Source organism: Gallus gallus, chromosome 9 (genome assembly GCF_016699485.2).
Source record: "Gallus gallus isolate bGalGal1 chromosome 9, bGalGal1.mat.broiler.GRCg7b, whole genome shotgun sequence".
In the NCBI taxonomy this organism is placed as follows: domain Eukaryota; kingdom Metazoa; phylum Chordata; class Aves; order Galliformes; family Phasianidae; genus Gallus; species Gallus gallus.
The window spans coordinates 19,349,901-19,372,525 of NC_052540.1; the positions used below are offsets into that span (position 1 = coordinate 19,349,901).

General features: G+C 50.1%; 1 protein-coding gene across 8 annotated transcripts in view; it reads left to right on the top strand.

The window, feature by feature from the left end:
• Positions 1-22,625, top strand: part of TNIK (TRAF2 and NCK interacting kinase) — a 133,869-nt gene that overhangs the window by 77,314 nt on the left and 33,930 nt on the right. For 5 of the 8 annotated variants that reach the window (XM_025153737.3, XM_015291719.4, XM_025153739.3 and 2 more), the window contains 9 exons: positions 60-190; positions 5,102-5,156; positions 5,519-5,597; positions 9,389-9,564; positions 11,113-11,179; positions 12,190-12,394; positions 19,063-19,173; positions 19,647-19,733; positions 21,218-21,418. In XM_025153737.3, the coding sequence (XP_025009505.1) occupies positions 60-190; positions 5,102-5,156; positions 5,519-5,597; positions 9,389-9,564; positions 11,113-11,179; positions 12,190-12,394; positions 19,063-19,173; positions 19,647-19,733; positions 21,218-21,418 (1,112 nt within the window). The remainder of the gene's footprint in view (positions 1-59; positions 191-5,101; positions 5,157-5,518; positions 5,598-9,388; positions 9,565-11,112; positions 11,180-12,189; positions 12,395-19,062; positions 19,174-19,646; positions 19,734-21,217; positions 21,419-22,625) is intronic. The other 3 variants (XM_015291718.4, XM_025153741.3, XM_025153742.3) reach the window with 1 other exon arrangement.

Sequence of the window (22,625 nt, forward strand, 5' to 3'; positions counted from 1 at the left end):
AACGTTGCTCAGGTTTGTGTCTGACACTTACCGGGTCCTGTTGTCTTTCCTTTCCATAGTGGATTTTGGCGTCAGTGCTCAGCTGGACAGAACAGTGGGCAGAAGAAATACCTTCATTGGGACGCCTTACTGGATGGCCCCTGAGGTCATTGCTTGTGATGAAAATCCTGACGCCACATACGACTTCAAGGTACTGTACTCTTCTGCGTGTCATTGCAGATGCAATCATTGCAAAGTCTAGTGCAGCCACTAATAGGGTAATCAAGGAATTAAAGCAGCCAGAGGACTCGGAGAAAGAGTCTTCTCTATGTGCTGTCTTACTTGTGAGTGCTTGAAATGGGAGTTGTGACCATAAACATCTGAAGGGAGTGCTTGGTAGGATGTCACGTTTTGTGTCCCAGCACCTAAAACTTGAGCCAGCAGGAATTCAGTGCATCCTTGCGGCTTTGCTGATCATCCTGACAGGCAGCGTGGTCTCCTCCTGCTTTCTGCCTGTTACATTTTGAGATGTGAATTCGAGTCCGATGTGAATTTTTCTTGTGCTCTTCACCCACCAAGATTTACTGTGAGGAAGTCTTTCCCTATGCTAAGAAAGGTGTCAGACTGAGGCCTCCTACCTGCTCTTCATTTACTTAGTGCTGCATGTTTAAATGCTACCATCAAACACGCCGTGTTTCCTCAATGTATTCCGCAGAGAAGCCAGGTCAGGTTTAGAAAGGGCAGAATCAGATCTTTTGGCCTGCAGGCTGGGATTCATGGGGAGATCTGAAGGTTGCCACGCAGGCAGGCGTTGGGGGCTCTGACCTACTTTTCACATGTCTGATGCCCGTTGAAAGTTTATTTTTGGATTAGTGACAGCACAGCATTGCTCCTGAGCTGTAAGATGAAGAGGGGGGCACGCCGTGCAGCAGGTCAGCAGGGGGGGTGCGATTCCCACTGCCCATTCAAACCGCAGTGGAGGCTGAAGCTGCAGGCAAGGAAGGCTTCCCGTATTATCACAGTTCTGCCACGCTGCGAGTTTCTGGACACGTCTGTAGTCCTGTCCCTTGGCTTTTGTGCCCTGTGGTTTTGTTGGAGTGTCAAGAGCTTGAATTTCTAACTGCAACCCCTCTGAGATCCACTGAGCGTTTCCAGAGGGTACAGAAAGCCCCAAAATGTGGGCTTTTGGAGGAAAAGCAGAGGGATGCAAAGCTTGCTGTGCTTCTGTGCCCACGCTGAGGGGTCACTTTGCAGAGTAAGGTTTTAAAAGGACTTTGCAGCCCTTTGGTGTGGGGCTCGGTAGGGAGCTGCTTTTTAACAGCAGGATTTTACAGTGTAATGTAACGGCACAACAGCCCACCAATTTGCAGTGCAATTACTGGCCTCTCTGAGAATTTTTTAAGAGATGAAGGATTGTAAAGTAACAAGAAGAGATGCTTTGGTGCTTGTTAGGATCACAGACTGGTTTGGGGTTGGAAAGGGCCTTAAAGATAACCCAGCCCCAACCCCTGCCATGGGCAGAGTCACCCCAGCAGCTCAGGCTGCCCAGGGCCCGCTCATGGCCTTGGGCACCTCCAGGGATGGGGCACCCACAGACCTCAGAGCACTGCTGCTGGGCCCTCACCGCTCCCTGAGTAAAGAATTTCTTCCTAATGTCTATTCTAAGTCTCCCTTCTTTTAGTTTGAAGCCATTCCCTCTTGTCCTGTCACTGAGTGTCCTTACGGAAACCCTTCCCACCTCTCCTGTGACTCCCCTTCAGGCACTGGAAGGCCTCTGTATGAGGTTTTACTCTTTGCAGAAGAACTGGGGCACTTAATATGTCGTTGAGTGCTGCTCAAGTGCTGGGACCAAAATCCCTCTATTGTCCCCAAGGATCAAACGCTCGTAGCGTGCTGGGTCTCTGCACTTGGCACTGACAGCTTTTCCTTGACTGGGGATGTGCAACAGAAGGCTGCTTGCTGCTGACACACTTACTGCAGGGTGTTTGTGGAGCTCATGGTGATGTGGGAGCCACTGGGCATTAGCCCTACCCCAGGTCGTGTCCCTGCACCTGATGTTCTTGCTTTGAAGTGGGGGGAAAAAAATGCAAATGGCAATTATTATTATTTTTTAAAGGCATGCAAATCAGACACTCAGGTTTAGCCAACTGGCTTGAAATAGCGAACACAAAAGATGAGACTTAGAGGGTGAAAAAAGGAATCCTCACAGGCTTAATCTGTTGGACAAAAAGCCTCTAATCTCACTTCTTTCTGAGCCAGGAAGGGTTGCTGTGTAATCGACGGAAGGATGCAGTAAATACCTCCTCGCAAAAATAAACCACTAAAACAGAACAGATAGAAACTCCACGTTGTTGAGGTTATTTGTTGGTTTTTCCCCAGACAGTGTTCCTTTTTTTTTTCTCCAGATATCTTGTCAGTAAGCGTTGAATAAAAAGGCAAAGCCAGCTCGCTTCCCTTCTCAAGTCAAGGCAATACAAATTTATTAGCACAGCAGCTTTTTGCTGGGTGGACTGAAAAGCTTTTCAGACTCAAGGAGGAACAAAAAGCTGAATTTCAGATCAGTTTGAAATGCGTGCTTCCCACTGAGTTTTCTGCTTTCTCTCGGAGACTTAGAGAGGTGATAATCCTTCCCCGTGTTGCTCCAGTTTTAAGATCACTTGGCATGTTGCACCTAATACTGGGCACCTCAATATGGAAAGACGCACTAGGAATTTGGAAGGAGTTCAGGCAACCAAAAGGAAGGGGTCATGCGTACTGAATCATGTGGAAAGACTGAGATAATTAAGTATGCAGCATAAATCCCAGCTGAGCAGAGACAAAGAATGGATGTGGCTGTCCGGCGAAAGCGTTGCGAATGGGATTCGAGGGAGAGTTTTTAGGCAGGTTACGAAGATGTGTAGCAAGGACTAATGGGACGGCCTTCGTTAAGGGAAAATGTGAGTTAAAAAGAAGGAAAGCGGCCTTGAAACTGCACAGTGCAGGTTGTCTTTCCTGGAGGGTGTATGTGAGAAGGTGCTGTGGTCCCCGGGGGTTCCTGCCCTGCAGCTCGTGGTGCTCTGAGCTGGGAAGAACAGCCTTTCTCAGGTGTGCTGATTTGCAGGATTAGAGGCTGAAGGCTGCTTGGGAAGGACAGCTTTTGAAACGGAGCACAGACTGAGGAGTGACTGCAGGGCCGTGGTGGAAAGCGGGGCACAGGGAGAGCAGCACGTGGGAGCTGCAGATCGCAGGGGGAGGATGGAAGGCAGAGTCCATCCCCTCTGCTCTGAGACGTAGCTGTGCACAGCTCCTACTCGTTCTTCTGCGTCGCTGGAGCTTAGCCAGTCTTTGAGTTGTCTTTAATGTACTCACAGCTTCCAGCTCACTTCTCCACCAATGTGTGGGGGGCTTGTGTGACTTCCTTGTGGGGCTGTGGATTCTGCCCTGGCCGCTGCCATGTCCCATCTCAGCAGGTCTTGTTCTGGAGCTGCCAAGTCCTCGTACTGCCCTTCAGCGTGGGCCACACCACGACTTCAGCCTCACAGCTCCTGCACTGAGCTCCCAGGGAAGCCTGGAGTCGCTGCTCGTTGTAGGGGGCTGGGAAGCCCTGGTTGATGAGATGATGTCTAGGAACAAAGCCTTCTCCACCAGACCTGCTGGAAGAGCAGCCCTGTCCTTGAGGTCCGTGGCAGAGTGGAGAGAGAGAGGAAGGAGCTCTTGGCTTTGCTTTAGCAGTGTGCCTGTGCCAGCTGGCACCTTCCCCTCCGCCAGGCCTGGAGATGCGTTAGGGAATGTGCTTCAAACGAAGGCACCAAAATGAGTCTGGGTTCTGTTCCCAACGCGTTGGGTGCAAAGATATGAATCATTAGGCAGTCCTATACATGATGTCCCAATCATGAATTAGCCACCTTCTGCCAAAAGAATGCCGACGCAAGTTGCAGCAGTGCCATTAAGGAAGGTTCTCGTTTTCTCCTGCCTGACCACATGGTGTCTTTTCCTCCTGTCTGTAAGAGCTGAGCCATCCTCTGGGGCTCCTTACCGGATCAGGAGGTGTGGCCGGGGCTCACGTGGGATTTCTTGTGGTGTGGGTTGGTGAGGAGTGGAACCTCACGGGCAGGGAGCTGGGGCTGTAAGTACCCCTCACTACAAGTGAGGAAAGTGAAGGAAAAGTGATACAAGCATGAAATCAAAGGAGCTTTCTGAATAGATGCACTTTCCGTGCAGTAATCATTCAGGAGACTGAAACAACCGTGTGGGCTGAGGAAGGATTGGGAACACAGTAAATGAGGGTACCCATTTCTCCTCCCACCAGCGAAACACTGCTTTTCATGCTTCTGGCTAATGAGTGGTGCATGATTCAAAAGAGTCCTGAGGTATCTCGAGATACTTCGTGTTTCTAATCTATCCCAGACAGGCTGTGTTCTCAGGAGCTGCAACACATCCATTTGTGTACGATCCAACTTGAAGCAGGGAGCTTGCAACCCCATTACCAGGGTGCAGATGGGCTATCTGCAGCCCCAGGCCTGGCACACTGCTGCTTGCATCCCGTGCTGTGGAATCAAAGCTGCACTGCTGTGCTGTGTCCTTGGAGCTTGGAGCCAGGTCATAGGGCATGAAATTACAGCTCTGCCAAAGGCTCAGGAAAACACCTGGAATTTGTGTAGATTGAAGATAACATTTGGAGATGTTATCTCCTTCCTGCCCCTTGCTGCTTCCCTCTTCATGGAGCAGGGAGGTGGTGTGTTGCTGGGTCACCAGGGCTTTAGGGGGTTTGCTCATTGGGATGCCACAGCCACAGGGATGTGTTGGGATCTTTGGGATGCCAACGTCTCTCCACCACAGCTGCTGGGAACTGTGCCCAGTGAGATGGCTGCAGGGGTTGGCCGTGTCCTCACACCTGCACAGGTGTGACATCCTCCAAAAGCTCTGCATTGAAGCTTGGGATAAGCAGCACGTCTGGGAGCCCTACTATCAAGCCTTTAAATATGGGAAGAGCATAAAAGATGATCTCCTGTGCTGCAGGTTTAGGGCCTGGCAGAGAATGCAGAGGCCCGACTCATGGGGCTGAGCCCTGGCGTTCCCTTTGTGCCCACTGTTGTGACAGTGCTCCACTGCATCACACGTTTCCATCTGCTTTGTTTTACAGAGCGACTTGTGGTCTCTGGGGATAACAGCCATCGAGATGGCAGAAGGCGCTCCCCGTAAGTAGATGCATGGCTCTGCTTTGTTCAATGCTGCTGGTGACTTGCTAGGATTTGCTGAGCGTCAGCAGGCACAGGGATCCATGCAGGAAACCCCAGGCAAGGCTTTCACTGGGCAACCTGGGCTGGGTTTGGTGCAGTTTGCAGGGTCCAAGATGTGGTGGGAAAAAGCTGCCAGGTCGACATGGTTTAGGGAATAGGAGCAGCGAGCCAAGGCACAAAAAGCCATGTGTGACTCCTGGTGCTGCACGTGCTGCATGTGTCCTGCCGGTCTGATGGCATCAGAGGGAGTTTGGGTGTGTGTGTGTAGGCTCTCCGTGAGACATCATGCTGTGCTTAATGCCTCTTCTTGCACTTTGCAGCTCTCTGTGACATGCACCCCATGAGAGCCCTCTTCCTCATCCCCCGCAACCCGGCCCCGAGGTTGAAATCCAAGAAGTGGTGAGTCTCTCCACCTTCAGTGGTTGTAAAACGGGAGCACATTTGGGCCCGGGTCTCCTCAGGAGAGGCATTTTGGTCTGCACAGAGCACGGGCATGGGATGAAGAGGGAGGAAGGGGAGAGGCAGGGAGGGAAATGCCTCTCACGTTGCCCTTTCCCAACGTCGAGTTGGCTTTTCCAAGGTGCTTTGTGCAGCTGAAAGCTGCTGACACTTCACTTGGCTCCCCTTTCTTTCCAGTAAGGTTCCATTTTCAAATGGAAACATGTACCCAGGCCAAAAGGAAGGATAGTTTATCTCGAAGGTGCAGGAATGCAGAGATTTGTACTTAGTTTGGGCTTTATTTGAAAATTTTTGGGGAAAAAGCACATCACAGTTTTGGAAGAGAAAAAAAGGAGGAAGAAAAAAAAAAAAAAGGAGGATATGCCAATGAAAACCCGTAGGAAAAATACTTCTGAAGCCCAGCAGATGTTGTTTTGTTACTGTATGTTCTGTACCGATGGAGCTGGAGTCCTTAAAAGCACTCATCTCTGGTTTGCATGGTTTGCCTGCCTCAGGTTCAGCCCTGGTTTTGTTGGGAGAGATCTGCCAGGCATTAGAGAAACAGCGTGGCCTCAGATAGGCTGAGTGCGTGGAGGAAACTGTGCTTTATTCCTTGAAACGATGCATATTATCTTTTTGAAAACACACACACACACAAAAAAAAAGGGAGCGGAGTAATTGGTAGGCACTGAAAGCACTCGGTGCCAAAGCAGCAGGAATGCTACTGGGAGGGGAGAGGAATGACAGCCTTGGAGTCCCAGGCTTTAGCAAAAAGAGGCTTCGTTTTGTCAGCTCAGTCCTCGGATGTTCCAGTACCAAACCAGGACGAGGACCTTTCCCTGCCAGCTCTGCCAGAGAGTATCGAAGGTGCTCTCTTTCCTTGCACGGTTTTTTTAGGCTGCCATTTGTCAGAGAGCTGAGAAAACAGTTCAGGCACTTGTTTTCTGCCACATCACCGGTCTCCTGCTTCATTATCCTCACTGCTACAGCGCTAAATGGATTGTAAGACTTCAGAGGGTTGGGTTTGGTTTTTTTTTCATACAAATATGCTGTTTATTCAGCAAAGGTTCTCAGCCTCCAGACAGAGGGGAAGGCAGCTGACAAAAGCAGGCTTTGAGCAGAGTACTTTGCTCATCTCCTTAAGGCAAAAACTGCCCTGGGGTGGAGTTTATATTTTACTCCTTGCTCCAATAAGAGCCTGACATACTTAGACATGTTCTGCACCAGCCAGGGTATTGCTTGACACCACCTCCCCCAGGTGTGGCAGGCTATCTCCATGTCCTTGGCTTTGCTCCTCTCCTTGGTTGCACAGCTCAGCCTTCAGCAGCCTGAGTGCTTGGCTGTAGCTACAGCAGTGTGTGCTCCAAACCACCCTATATCCAAATGGGTTCAGCCAGGGCCCGCTGGCACCAAAATCCCTTCGGTTTTAAACACTGGCGATGGTATCTGCCCAGGCTCATCCCGGGAGCACTGTGCTGAGGCTGTGCCCTGCATACTCTTTCATTGCAATGAGAGGCTCCAGAGGATCCAGACAACACTCCAAACCAGTAAGAGTCCACGAGTTCCTCAAGAACAATTTTTTTTGAGTGTTTCCAATGGGACTCCAAGCAGGTCTGCTGTCTCTGACTCATTTCTCAGCTGGAGGTATTGGACCTGGAGCTCTGTAAGACCCAGGAGGAGCTGAGATGTTTGACCAGGCTCTCACGGTGGCTCTATTTATTGGGTTTTTATTGCTTGCCAGGTCTTTTTTTGTGTGCTAGATCACTGAACTCACTTTTGAAACAGTGCTGTGGTCCTGTGAAGTTACAGATTCTTTGGTATCCTTTTCTCTTCCAATTAAATCCAGCCAGCAATGGTGCTTTGTTTTCTTCCTGCATTTCACAGGTGAAATCCACTTGAACTTTAGTGATGTCATTATCGTAAACACTTCCTATCCCTGCCTTATAGAAAATGACAAGATCTCTTTGTTAATGAAGTGGTATTTGCTCTGCGATAGCACTTTTCATCTAAGCAGCTGGGAAGCCTTTGCAAACATTCATTCAAGCTTTGCAAAGCCCAGGAGCTGAGGGAACAGCAATGCATGTGGCTATGGAGATGGGCTGAGCTGGGGAACAGCAGTGTGTGTGGCCATGGAGATGGGCTGAGCTGCACCAGGGTGGTGATGAGAAGTAGTAAAGGTGTCACCCAGAATCAGTGCTAGGGAGAATCCTGCTGCCTTTTTGGAAAAGGGAGCCAAATGCCTGCAGGCTCCTGGGGCATTCAAAGCAATGCTGAGCGGCACCTACCTGGTGCTGCGAGTGCTTTATCTGCTGGGCTGGGAGAGGACACATCTCTGCATCTGTCTTTGCAACTCGAGGATGCTCAGGGCAGGCTTCAGTTTCCAGCAGCCCTTGTTTGGGTACGTGCAGTTTACAGTTCTTGCTGCAACTGGCAGTTCGTGACAGCGGCTTGGTGAGGTACGTGGTTGTGTCTTGGCTTAGTCAGGGCTGGGCACAGATCCGTGTCCTGCATCTCTCTGCAAATACTGCACTGGAGCCTGGGGAGGTGGACAGACCCATCGTGTGCTGAAGGAGAATTCTTAAGTTACTTCAGCTCAGCCCTGTCTGTGCTTGGATTGTGCATCCGCAGGTGAACTGTCTCCAGGCTCAGACCCACAGAGGAGAATGGTGCTTTAGAGGTGCAGTTTTTAGAGCATCACGTGCTCTGGCCCTTCTGGAATACACAGAGATGCAGGGTTCCTTGAGGCAAGGTGGAGGGCGAAGATTTGCTCATTAATAAAGCTGGAGGGAGGATTTAATTGGATCCAGTAGTGTATTTTATTTTTGCATCTCAATTTGTATGGATTAGCACTTAAAAGATAAATCACTTCTAGTCTGACAGCTTAAAAGTAAAATCCCCACAAGCTTATTGTTTTACTTCTCAATGCAATTCTGTAGTATCTGTTGGCTTCTGTCATTAATTTACACTCATTTTCCTATTTGCTAAAGCAACATACAGCAGAGTGGCCTGTCAACATCTTTCTTCCTTGTAAATCCCTGTTCTCTTGGGTTTATAATGTGGTGAAATTAATTCCAGCAAAACTTCTGATATGCAAAACTTGAGACTAAGAAGGGTTTGTTTATTGGAGATTTGGCTGAAATTGTTTCAGCTGAGGTTGAATTTAACTGTTTGCTGGTGAGGAGAGGTTGGGCTCTGCCACCCACAGCCGTGGTCCTGCCTTTGCCCAAGCCATGCTCCAGAAGAGCACGTCCTCTTCACCTGGGGCTGTGAGCAGGGACGTGGGGTCTGATGAGTAACAGTTCATCAAGGGATTGCGTTTGTATCTATAGGTGTGGTCTCTTATTCTTACCTGCAAAGTCAAAGGGAGGGGTGGAAGAACATTTCCTTGCATTTTGTTGGTTGCCATTGGTGTCATTTGGCTTTGCTGGTGCCCCATTACAGTGATGGTTCCCACCTTTCTCCAGACTCAGCAGAGTGGTGTTTTCCCCTAATAGCACCTGGAAAAACACGGAGAGGAGCATGCATGGGAAGACTAAGAGAAGACGGAGTGACAGAGATCACATCTGATGGTGCTGCTTTGAGCCCATGTTAAGTGTCAGCAGGGAAGTTGCATGAATCCTCCCAGAAAGCTGCATCTGAGCAAGAACTGGGGAGCATCCGAGCAGTATTCTCAAAAACCCGCACGTTTCTCACTTCCTGATACAAGAATCAATGTGGTTAACCGTTTGCTTTCGTTTTCCTCTGCCCTCCAGGTCTAAAAAGTTTCAGTCTTTCATTGAGAGCTGCCTGGTGAAGAACCACAGCCAGAGACCGACGACGGAGCAGCTGATGAAGCACCCCTTCATCAGAGACCAGCCCAACGAGCGGCAGGTCCGCATCCAGCTCAAGGACCACATTGACAGGACGAAGAAGAAGCGAGGAGAAAAAGGTTAGTGGGGAATGCTGTGCTCCGGGCGCTCCCTGAGCTTTGCCACGTGTTTGGAGATCCCTCGGACTGAGGTGTGTCTGGGTGGGAGAAGGGCATAAGGCACTGGGTTGCTTGCAGCCTCAGTCTCGAGCTCCCATCGCTCAGCTGGCATGCAGGTTGAGTAGGTGTGCTCCTTTTTTGTCCACCCTTGGTTTTAAAATACTTCATTTGATTCGGTTCCTCTCAGTCATCGCCAGAGTAAAAATGAGGATAAATACCCATAACAAAACAGTTGGTGCTCATACAAAGGCTGCAGGCGATTGTCAGTAGAGCTCAGGCATGTTTTTAAGTCCTTTTATTTTCCTGGTGAAAAACAGTGTCTTTTTGTCCAGGTGGTAATTTCCACGTGGAACATTCAAGCTTTGATTCATAAAAACGTGTGTATAAAATGCATGTGTGCATAGGTGCATGCAAGCACGTGAGAGGGAGAAGCTGCCAAGCTGCATTTCTTCCCAGCTCACCTACTGTAAGTCTGTCCATCTCCATGGCATTTCTGCAGCACCAGTGATGAGCAGAGCTGTGCAAAGGAACATCCAGATAAGACCCTTTGCCCAAAGCCATTCCGCTGACTAGGAGTAACCTATTAAACTGGATGTTTGCAGTGAACTCTCTGGGCCCTATCAAAGTGCTCTGAAAGGAAGATCAGATAGCTGAAAAACTCGTTAAAGTACTCCGCTGCTCGTGAGCTGAATTGGAATTCGAAAGCTTGTTTGTAGAATTCAGCAAATTAATATATACCTCTATTTCTTTTCTTATTGGGAGCAGTATTAATTTTTCATGTGTACCTTCCAGCCCTTTGTAATAGATTTCACTGTAATCAAAACAATAAAGCTGGATCCTAGTGAAGTATTAAATGTGTTTAGTCTTGCAAATGAAGGTTGTACCCTAGAGATGGAGAGTAATTGGATAAATGCGAGCCTTTCTTTTTACTATCTTTCCCTTCATCTGATAAAGCCAATATCCCAGTAGAAATTACAGTATGTAGCACAACTTTGCAGTTGGGCTGTTATGGAGATATCTTCATTGCCTGGAAAGCGTATGGATTTGCATAGGAAGAGCATATTTTTTAGGAAGAAAGTCATTACCTTCAGAGCAGTGGTTAAATCCCACCTTCCAGTGCCTGTGGCTTCAAAAGCTTCTGGTGTGCCTCGTGTGCAAGAGCTCTTCTGAGGAGAGTTTTTGCTGTGTTGTGGTACATCTTTGTTCTAGGGTTACTCTTCATCCTTACCTGGTGTATCTTTGGTTTGGAGGCCTGCACCTGCTGCAGCCAGGACTGCAGCCTTCTGGCCTGGCGTGCCGTGTGTGCCAGGAGCAGCAGCCAGGGACACCAGTGCTGATGTTATGGCCTTGCAGACCTCCCATAACATCGGGAAATGGGCAGAAACAATGCTGGGTATTCTTTTTCGTGACAGAAAGAAAGGAGTGCTCTGTTCTCCCCTCAGGGGTTTTTAGCCATCAGAAAAACAAATGAGTCCAGTAAAGGGCACTGATAAGCAATTATGTTCCTAGATGAGACAGAGTACGAGTACAGTGGAAGTGAGGAGGAGGAGGAGGAAAATGACTCTGGAGAGCCCAGGTAAAAATCAGCCTTTCATTTCTACCCTTGTGTCTCTTTAACTCTGTATGAAATTGACTTGGATTATAGGCTTATGACAAACTAGAAGAAGGACAGTTTGATCACTGAGTCCTGTTCCCTGGCAGTATGAAGTGTATTCCCCCTGTTAGATGGTGAGTGGGCATTACACTGATGCTACAGATCCCCTTAGCTGAAAGGCTGGGAAGACCCAGCTGTCTCATTCTGTGTGTGCTTGGCAGTGCAGCCTGGTACAGGAGCATGGCAGCTCCCTGTTAGACGGCCCTGCTCAGTGCAATTAGTGCCAAACCCTTTGTGCACACACAGCTGCTGTGCTCACATGGACTACACTGTGAGGAGCTGCCCATGGGGGTATTTAGATGTGGAAGAACGTGGGAGCTGTCACTAAGATTCTTGCAGATGTGGTTCCTTCTATCCACGCTCCCTATTCCCACCTAACTTTTCTCCATGAAACTTTCCAGCATTGCTTTAAGCACAATAGGGCTGGAACTTTCTTTGATGACATTTTTCAGTCTCATTGTCATTAGTATCAGGTTATTCCATTATTTCCCTGAGATAATGTAGTGTTTTAATAGCTGGCAATGATTCATGCTAAATGTGCTTTGTGAGCAGCTAAATATAGTGCCTGCCACTGCAGCACGAGGGACTTTGGTTAGAAACTTTACTGTAAAGGAATCCTTTAGCAAATCAATGTTGGTGACCTGTGGTCTGGGCCAAGACGTGTGATTGAGCAGTGCCTTGTCTGCTTCGGGGTTCCTATTTAAGAAGAAAACAAAATTGTTGAGGAAAAAAAGGGATGGTGGGGAGGAGGTGGTGTGAAACTCACGTTGCACTTGGCACTGCCCTGCCCCAATGCTTGTGGCCCAGCCCTTCTCTCCATCCCTCCTATGGAAGCACGGTTGGGTGCTTACGTGCTTGTGGGGTGCACGGCCACGGGACGAGAGGCGTAAGGATGTGTGTGGGACCTTCCGTGGTGCTTTTCTCCTGTGCAGCTCCATCCTCAACCTGCCCGGTGAGTCCACGCTGCGTCGGGACTTCCTGCGGCTGCAGCTGGCCAACAAGGAGCGCTCCGAGGCCCTGCGCCGGCAGCAGCTGGAGCAGCAGCAGAGGGAGAACGAGGAGCACAAGCGGCAGCTGCTGGCTGAGCGGCAGAAGCGGATCGAGGAGCAGAAGGAGCAGAGACGAAGGCTGGAGGAGGTAAGTGGCTGGAGCGGAGCCAAACTGGGGCTCTGGGAGCTGTGCAGCAGAGCGTCTGCTAACAGGTCCCATCCGTGGTCACGTCCTGACCTCTCTAGCTGGTAAACCCAGGCGCTTTGTTCTGCTGAACAAAGCCTCTGTTCGCACGTGCTGCGTGTAGCTTGTGCCAACTTACGGGTGCTCTCCTCGCCGTAGGTAAGTGTTGCCAGCCCTTGTGGAGGTAATAGAGCTTGTTCGTTGTAAATAAGCCCCTCCAGCGCCAATCTAAAAGGGTCCCTGGGTCTGCTGAGCACAGTTAGTCCCGAACTGCTGTGACAGCTGTTTTCAGTCCAGGTGGCCAAAACTCCTGTCAGGCCAGATGTCTGTCATGTTCACTGTCCTTATTTGCTGCTGTGGAATATGATGCTTGTGAAGAAGCTGAAAAACTCCGTTTGCCCTTTCTCCAGGTCCATGCACCACTTATGTCCCATTTAATCTCTTATTTCAGCGTTGGTCCTTTCAGCCCTGCCAATTACAATTTCCCTTATGGGGGAGGAGCAGATGCCTGCCTGACTTGTGCACCAATCCATACGTGCCCTGAAGCATAAGATTTCATTACCCTTGTCTTAACGTACCAGCTACAAATACGACCGGTCATGAAATTATCCACCCCATTTAAAATCCAGCTGCGGCGTTTGACTGTGTGGCTGCGGTGTCGGAGAGTGGCACCCGACCCTGGAAGGAAGTGCTTGCTTTGGGGTTAGCTCACAGTTACTGATGGAAGAAGTTCAGGGAAGAATAAGGGGATTTCTTCTGCTCTTCGGCTTCTGATGTGGTTTTGCACATAGAAACGCACTGACTCACTCTGAGCTCACCCCAAGCATCTGATTGAAGGGTTCACGCATTAAGGGTAATTAAGTTAGCTTTACGAAGAGGTCACCGATAGGTCTGAAAGACGTCTCGCAGTAAGTGGGCTATCAGAGCACCCACACCCTTAATTTGAGCCACAGCATCTTTTATGTTTAACTTGGGTCTCCCTAGGCTGGGTTGAGAGGGGTGAGTAATGCCCCGGGTCAGGAGCTTAGCTGTGAAAGAATTCCATCAGCTGGTTGTTCACCATGTATGAGGCTGCCTGTTGAGGTGGTCCCACTGGTTTTGAGCTCTTTTCTGCCTGGTGAATGTGTAAGTCTGTCATGCTGTCAGTGTGAGAGGACCTTGGAGAGAGGACGAGGTTTGCGCATGCACACACACCCTGAAATCCCCTGCGCCAATACATGTTTATTTAGGGACTATCATGAGGGAATCATGGCTCTGCCATTGTCAGAACGTGCTTGCTGCGAGCAGTACAGAAGTGGAACAATACCAGGATAAAAGCAGACAGCAGATTAGCTGAAATCCTGTAATGAATACAATACTTGCCGCTGTATTAATATGTTCTCTGCACATAGAAGAAAATTGTCCTCTCTCTTTGCCTGTGCTCCTCGGGCAGGTTTTGATGGAGGACTAATCCCCTCACTAAGCTGGCAGCTCAGCCCTAGGCTGCTGAGGCACAGCTCTGCCCAGCTCTGCCCTTACCCCCATGTCATTAGAAGCTAATGCCACCGTGGCTAGTATTTAAAATCAATGCCTCTGTTTCCAGTGACTGGAACAGCCCCCCTGGGCTCTTCACCCATTACCTCCTTTCCAGCTGCTTTACAGTGTTCAGTTCTAAATTGAAAGGCAGACGCCTGCTGGAGCAAAGCAGGCCGTGAGAGAAAAGGCATTTTTCTGCTCCTGCTGTGTCAGAGAACTGGGAAGGACAGTGGGATGGTAACTAAAGGTGTCCTCTGCCCCGCACAGAGCCGCAGCTCTGTGGGATCAGCCCGTGGGCTCTGTTGGGATTAAGACAGAGCAGAGAGCTGTGTGCTGGCAGCTGCCATATCCCCTCTGCCCAGCAGCACTCATGTCCTGGGAGCTGCCCGTGCTTCATGCCATGCAGTGGGGTTTCAGATACCCCTACGTTACCCGCTTTCCCCAAGAAACCCTCCTGAGGTGTACTGACACGTGTGGCTGCCCACCTGCTTTGTGTGCTGGTGTGTGCCCGCCATGGGGTGCTGCAGGCAGAGGCAGAGATTAGCACACAGAGTTTCATTGCTCCTGCCCCTAATTCTAGCACAGTCAGCGAAGGATGCACTTTGGCCTTTATGTTCTCCCCGGATATTTTGGGGTGGCGTGTGCCTGATGGCCGCACAGAGGCCTGCAGACAGCGGCTGTCACAGCTGTGCCAAGCTCAGTATTGAGGTCAGTGCCCGAGGCACCCTGTGCTCCATCCCCCTGCTGCTGTTCTGCTCCAGAGAGCAGCCCTGCAGACCCATCGCAGCAGCACCCAAACGCTTTGGCAGCAGTCAGGCAGTTTCCTTTTGGCCTCCCAGCTCCTTCTGACACCTACTTTGCAACAGCTCCAGTTGTTGACTCTGCATTTATCTACCCAATGGGACCAGGATTTCTTCTGTGCTGATTCACGGGACCCATTCTGAGGCTTATCTGTGCTGGATTGTGAGGAGTAGAATGGCGGCTTTGTTTACCCTCATGCAGGAAGTTTCTGCACGTTCCATTTGTGCAGAATGAGCCTGGCTGCCCTGCACCGACCATCAGAACTCCTGCTAAGCTAGAGGAAAACACATCTCGTGGTCAGGAGCATTAAGGATACTACACAACAAACATCCATGCAGACCCCTCGGCAGCAGTGAGCAGCTGTAGTCAGGAAGGATTTTATATAACCTCATTTTTATGTCACGTTGCAGGTTTTAGTTTTCTTGATAGGCAGGAAACGAAAGGTCAGATCTTACAGGGAATGCACAGGGCCCATCTAAGCACCTTGCTGTTTACATGGGAGATTTCAGTCCCTGTGGTTATTGGGCTGGATGTTGAGTGAATACAAACTTGCTGCAGCTCTGTTAGATGAGAACCATCTGAGCACTGTCTACTGGAAGTTCTTACAAAGCGAAGCAAGAGATTTCCTGCAATTAAGTATAGGTAAGCTTCGGCTAGATAGAAATGTAGTTGTTATTTTCTGGTGCGTACGTGGGTGTCATATAGCTTGTAGGAGCATTTTCATTAGCACTACTACTTTGCAGTGATCCTGGCAGCAGCCAGCATACCCATTTACAAGCAAAGCTGCATTGGAGGAGCTCCTATGACACAGTTATGCGCTAAACCTTATATCTCTTTAGTTTTGCTTTGTTTACAAAGCCTGCAGAACTCATCGCTTCTGAAGCAAGACCCTCTTCCTGCACGGGGTCTCAGTCATGTTCCTCCATGATGATTCCATAGGAAGCCTGCGGTGGTTCAGAATGTTGTCACATCCCCATTTGCTGTGCTAGGAAGTTCTGACCCCGTTTTTCTACCAGTGGGAAACACCTCTCCATGCTCCAGTGCTCGGTGCATCAGGAGTGATGATGTTCCAGGCGTAGTCCCCGTTTCCCTGGTGGCTTGGATAAATGAACCTGTCACAACAGCACAACCACCTCGAGTATTTGTTTCCATTTGTTACTTGGAATTCCCATTCCACGTCTTTGCTGCCTCATGCTCAGGTTTGGGAGCAGCTGCCAAGGTTTTCGAGAGCTGCGTTTGCACGTGTTAGTGCCTCTCAGGGCCCTCGTGGTTCATGGGGAGACTCTAACCCTGAACAGCTCTCCCACTGCTCCCGTTCCTAAATGCATCTTGTACAGCAAGGAGGGTTTGCTCCTTTGAAGTCCTTGTTTCATGCCCGACCTCCAAGGGCCTTCCCACTGGAGGCTTTGCCTTCGTGTGTCTTTCCTCATCAATATTTAAGACCTGTCATTTCCAGTGCAGCACAAATAAGATCCCATTCTGGCTTACAAGCAGCTACATAAATCTTTACCTGCAGAGTTATATAAACGCAGTCCTAATTAATTGGTTCTCTTGCCTTGCATGAATAATAAATCTGGATAGCGTAAATACACACAGTAGTTGCAGGCTTGGAGAAATGTGGGAAGTGTGCACTTAGGGTGGGAGGGAGAGGGCAGAAAACAGGGAGAAAACGAGGCAAATAAAGAGAGTAATAAAGAAAATCCTTCATTTCAGTTTTGAGCTGCCTCTTGCAGATTTCAGTCCCTATTTCAGACAGGATCCCCCTGTCATCCTGGTGCTGGTGGGCACAGGAGCAAGTGGGAAAGGCACTGTTGTGAGCCAGGAGTGGAAGAGAGGTGCATTGCTGGGGGTTTTCTCTCACCTCTCCATGGGGCCAGATCCCTGCTGGTTATTTGCCAGTTGCAGAAGCAGGGCCCTAAGAGCAAGCGTACAAGGAGTCTGTGCTGCTGCATCTCTGCAGGGACAGCATTGGGCAGGATGTTGCTCGTAGACAGCCATCACTAATGCCTTGGTTACAGCATGGCCTGACCAAAGGGGTGTAAAAGTAGGGAGAAGCACAGATGAGCTCTGTACCCCAGACCTTGACGAAGGCGCAGCAGGGCGTAGAAGTCTCTTAGCTATCTCGATTAGCAGCTGACCCAGCAAATTAAAGCTGCACCTGGGGGGCTCAGTTCCCAGCTCCTGGGTTTTGCTAGGCTTGAGGTGCAGAGAAGGCTGGTAGTTAGGTGTGTGTCTTTTGGGAGAGGCCAGAAATGGACCTGTCTCACTGGGCATCAGTGTGTGCATTTGGCTGGAAGGGTAGCAGCGTGCAGCTCCCTCCTGGGAACAGCATTTTCTGTTCTCCCTTGGAGGGATTTGGCTTTGTGTGCCTGCTGGATGGGAAATAAAGACCAATCCGGTGATTTTTATCTGAGAAATAGCTGTGGCATTCAGTCCCCTGCCTCCTGCCAGCCAAGCCCAGCCTACACAACCATTATGTGTTTTATTCAACAGTATGCTATTTTAACAAAAAAAAAAAAACCACCCACATTTAAAATGCCCTCTCTCCCCCAAGCCAAACCAGTGTGATGCACACTGTGTTTGGGAGCTGAGGTTAGCGTGCGTTCAACCCCTGCTCCTGGGGGCTGTCTGAGTGCATGGGAGCAGCGACCTCCCCAGCTCTCATCCGTGGAGCTCAGGCAGGAGCTGGCAGAGCTGGGAAATCCCGTGTGCCACCGCTACGTCCTGCTCGTCTCACTTTGAATGTAGAGCTCAAGGAATCAAAGCAGACATATGTTAGCACTGCTCTCAACGAGGACATGCGTACGCACAGAGTAACACATGCGGCCCGTGGGCAGTGTGACAGCGTGCGTGGCGTGGGACACGGAGTCTGGAGCTGGCAGGTTATTTCAGGTTGAGTGCAGTTTTCTTTCCCTGCAGCGAGTTAAACTGCGCCGATGAGTACGGCCATGGATGCTGTGTTGCAGCTCTGAGGTTCAGCTGGAGGCAGTCATCAGATTGCAGGATCCCTGTGGGTGTTACCTGTGGATGGAAAGGTGTAACTCAGGCAGTGGCTCTTTCATAGTTTATAACGTGGGTGTGTTTTTGTTGAATCTGTCTGTAGATATCTATACATCTATGGCAATACATATCTAGATAGATCTGTAGATAGATGTCTGAGTATCTGTAGGTAATAGATACCAAATCTATGTGTATATACAGTGCAGGTTTACTGCTCATCAGCAATTTAAAGTATATGCATTTTCACCTCCAGATTGCTCAGCCAGCTCCTTGGGCAGAGCCTCTGTAGCCAGCTGCCTGTTCTACATCCATGTGAGGTAGCAGCATTTAAATTGCTCCGGTACCTTCCTCGGCACTGCAGTCTGCCAACACGCAGCAGCAAGAATGTCTGAGGAGGAAAAAAAAAGTAGTAAAAGGGAGAAAGAAGGCCCTGGTCTTCTGTGGGTTGCCTGCCTGTGAGTGCTGCATGCGTGTCTCTGCACCCAGAGGAGGAGCTGCGCCGGCTGCAGTCCCTGGCAGCTGCTGGTTGCATTTGAGTGCCCTCTGCTGATGAGCTGGCTGTGGCCATGCAGAGCTGCCTTCTGCCTTGGTGGCTGGAGCGTGCCTGTGGCTCCCAAACCCCTGAGCAGAGCAGTTTGGGTGTCCCTAAGCTCCGGCCTTGGAGAGATGCCTTGAAGGGGAGAAAAATCACGAGTCACATTCTTGGTACCTCTGAAGTAAGGAGAAGTACATCTTCCCCATGCAGTGCACATCAGAAGCATGGGAGCTGGCGGTAGATGTCATCACCCTGAGGTGCCCCACATTGCTGTTGGCTAGGATATGACAGAGCCAAACAAGGGGGACCATGGGCCAGGAGGTGGGCAGGTGCCCGTTGCACTTGTTTTGTGCTTGCAAATGGTTCAGCCTGTTGCTAGCTAATTATTTTTGGTATAGGCATGCGATGTGTGTGTGTTTCTCCCCCTTGCAAGCAGCGTTATGGCCAGATTGGAGCAGCACGTCCTTACAGAGCCGTATTGATTGCAGGGGAAGAGGCTGTAAATGTGTGAGCCCTTGTCATAAAAAGCAGTTTGAACTTCAGCGACTTGGTCAAGAGCCTGCTTTTCCTTAGCAGATAACGTGACTGGCAGATAAGAATCAAGAAAAGAGAAAGACCCTTGGATTTTGGATCTTCTGCGCGTTAGGTTTTGGTCCCGGCAAGCGCGAGAGGGACGCGTTGCCTTCTCAGCATCCCCCCCAGACCTCGGGAGTGGCTCTGTGGGGCTGTGAGATGAGGGGAGGCCCATGTTGGTGGCTGACCTGTGCCCTTTGCCCTGCAGCAGCAGCGGCGGGAGAAGGAGCTGCGCAAGCAGCAGGAGCGGGAGCAGCGGCGGCACTACGAGGAGCAGATGAGGCGGGAGGAGGAGCGGCGGCGCGCCGAGCACGAGCAGGTAAGGTGGGCCTTCGCCCTCAGTGTGCGCCTCTTGCTCTAATGAGATAAAAGGCCCATCTTCTCACGAGCACTCGTGTTCCTTCCCCGCTTTCGCCGCTGGAGAGTAAATGGTTTAATTGTTAGCGCTGCGCGCGTCGCTTCCCGCTGTCCTAATTGATTTCTGTGCGGATCCACTTGTGTGCCTGCAGGCTGGAGATGCTCGGTGAGGGGTTTTTCCACCCTCCCGTCCCCAGGGTGGGGTTCTGCACTGCCCACGGTGAACGTCGGCCGTTTCCCTGCAGTTTTAGCTCGTTGCCCTCAGAAGTCCCCGGGCTCTTTGGGCAGGGCTGAGGGTACCCAGTCCGGTCGATCAGTGCCGGCACGTGGGTGGGATGGATTTGGGTGCCCACCGCGTTGCTCTTCCTCTTGCAAAACACTGCCTCTTTCACCTTCTCTCTCTTTTTCCTTCGATCCTTGCTGCCATGGCTCCAGGAGTACATCAGGCGACAGTTAGAGGAGGAGCAGAGACAGTTAGAGATCCTGCAGCAGCAGTTGTTGCAGGAGCAAGCGCTACTTCTGGTAAATGGGACACCCCGTCCCTGCTTGATGCTTCCTGCCCGCATGCACCCACACCCCCTGCATGCCTCCCACCGTGCTGAGGCGTGGACCAGCAAGCTGTGATGGCATACAACCACCCCTCCAGCCCCACGCCAGCATGCCAAGCTCCCCGTGTCCCCACGTGCCTTCAGCCTCCCTTGGAGGAGCAGGCCTGGATGCAGCACGGCCCTGTTGGTTTCCCCACCACGTTTATGGCTGTTAGCAGCATGCTGGAGTATGATGGAGCTGTAACATAACTGCGCCAGGCAAACCCACGCTGTGATGTGGGTTTTAATGTTTTGTGTGAGTGCTTCTGTTTTAATTCCCTCACAGGAACACCTTACAGTCCCTCTCGTGACGTTTTCTTTTTTTTTTGCTGTTTAATTATCTTTCCGAACAATTCTTTTAAAATGCTGTTAGCTGTTACACTCTCACTGTGTTTACTTTTAATCTATATGGATTGTTATTTGTCCCCCTGTTGAATTTACTTAGGGAAAAGCAAAACCCTCACACAAGCCTGTGCTTTCTAAAAAGGCCTTTTCAAAAGTTGTTAATGATTTAGTCATTAAACCTCACAGAGCTGTAGGGATTCAGGAAGATCATACTGTTGGCTCTGCTGTGCTGCCATTGACACCAACAATAAATTAGTCCTACAGAGTGCTCCACAGACTCAGCTTTGGCTGGGGTTTTTATGAACTAATGGTGTTTGGCACCTCGTTGCATTGATCCTTTGTTCTCCTGGTCCAGAAAAATCTGGGCAAAATCAATGGTAATTTATAAGCCCTGTGAGCAAGTTATTTTATCTAATTGGCTTGTGTTTGAGACTGGCAGAGGGATGTCCATGCTGACCTCATGTTTCCAACGCAGATTGGAAGCCTCCCCCAGCTGCTTGGCACCAATGTGCCTCTGCAGACCAACATTCCGTGTGCCTCAGGGCACTCATAGCTGTAGGATGTCAAAGGCTGCAATCCCTGAGGTGCCTCCCACCTTCCCTGGGGAGCACAGCAGCCACCAAGGGACTTGGGTGGGCCATGAGCAGCACCTGACCCTGCTGGAGGAGGTTGCCCAGGCTCCTGGTCAGGCTGCTGTGTGGCTGAGAGTTGCACAGGCTTTGTGTAGGTGTTGGAGCCATCAGCGGGTTGTGCAGGGCTTTTCTGGTGACACGGCACTACCACTCTCTGTTCCCATGTAGAAAATGGAGGCAGAGTGATCCACTAAATGCAAAGTCCAATGCAGGGTTTAAAGCTCTGGATTTGTTGGCTGTGTCCTCTGAACTGTCTTTCCTCTGGGATGCTTTACAGCCCACACTCCAGAGTCTTTAGATTTAAAGGGCTTTGCAAGAAAACGGCTTTTCAGATGCTTGGGCCCAACTTTCTACCCAAAAGATAAACCTGCGGTTTGCTGTCCTGCATCTGCGTGCTCGCAGGGCACCGTGCACCCATGTCACTGTGCTTTCCTCTGGGTAGGAGTATAAGCGCAAGCAGCTGGAGGAGCAGCGGCAAGCAGAGAGGCTGCAGAGGCAGCTCCAGCAGGAGCGGGACTACCTGGTGTCCCTGCAGCAGCAGCAGCAGCAGCAGCGGCAGGACCAGAGACCAGCAGAGAAGAAACCACTCTACCATTACAAAGAAGGGATAAATGCCAGTGAGAAACCAGCGTGGGCCAAGGAGGTAGGCGTGAGCGAGGAGTGCGTGTCGTGCGTGCAGTTTGATTCTTACCCAGCACTGTGCTGGGTCCTTGGGGGATCCAGCCATAGGTAGATGCCAGCAAGGAGCCTGGGCAGCTCTTGTAGCTTCTGCGTTTGCCTGAGAAGGGGCAGCTGCTGCCAGTGCCGAGAGGTGGCTGTGGGTGCACTCAGAGTGCTCGTTCAGCTTCCCATCATCAAACAGAGAACAGACAGCTTTTTCTCCCGCGCTGAGGGCTTTATCTCTAGGGATTGCTCTGCTTTTGTGATTATCAGGAATGGAAGCCACATTGCTGATTTTCTCCCCATCAAAAAGACAGAATTGTTATAACCATTGTGAGATCTTGAATATTAATTATTGCCTGACTGAATCGTCTTGAAAAGATGAAGACGTGCATTGTCTGCAGTGCGGTGTCAGAATCACACGCGAGCGCTTTCTTTCCCCTTAATCTCTCTGTGGTGGCTCCATTAAGGCTGGTGCCCACCCTTGTTTGTAATTTTTCTAAAATTCTTTGGGTTCAGTTGGTTTAATTTTGTAACTCTCCTCCTCCACAAAAAGGTCATTCAATAATTCACCCATTCTTCCTCCCGAGCAGGACCGCTGCTGTGCTGCCAAATGCCTGGCACCCTTTGGTCTTGGCGGAGCTAATGGGGTTTTGAAAACTCCTTTCTCCTCTTCATGCTCCCTTTGGTTTCTCCTTCATTCCCTTCTGATTCAGTGTTCAGAGTCTTTTGATGGCAACCAAGCTTATTTTCACAGCATTGCAGGATTAATCTGCAGCCCTTCATGTGGAAGGAGGGGTTTGGTAGGTGGTCAAGACATTCCTGCCTGAGGCCAGATGTGCCATACAGCACAGCACTGAGCTGCCTCTGGCAGGAGAGTCTTCTACCCGGGTGGTACTTCTGCAGCTTTCTGCAAAGCAGGGGCTCTTGTTCATCCGCAGTAGTGTTAAGAGTAAGTAGTAGGCAGGAAAAAGGCAATAAACTCTGTCTTTCTTTGCCTAGTTTTATATAAATCATCCGGAACACGACTGAAGTGTACCTCTGGCACTGTCATCAAAACTATTACAAAGATTTATAAAGGGGAATCTTCTTCTAGGATGAAGGAGAGAAGTGTTCGGTTTGGCTTTCAATTTCAAACACTGAGGCCCATTTCTTTTATTCTGTGGGAGAGTTGTCCTTTTTTGATGCCA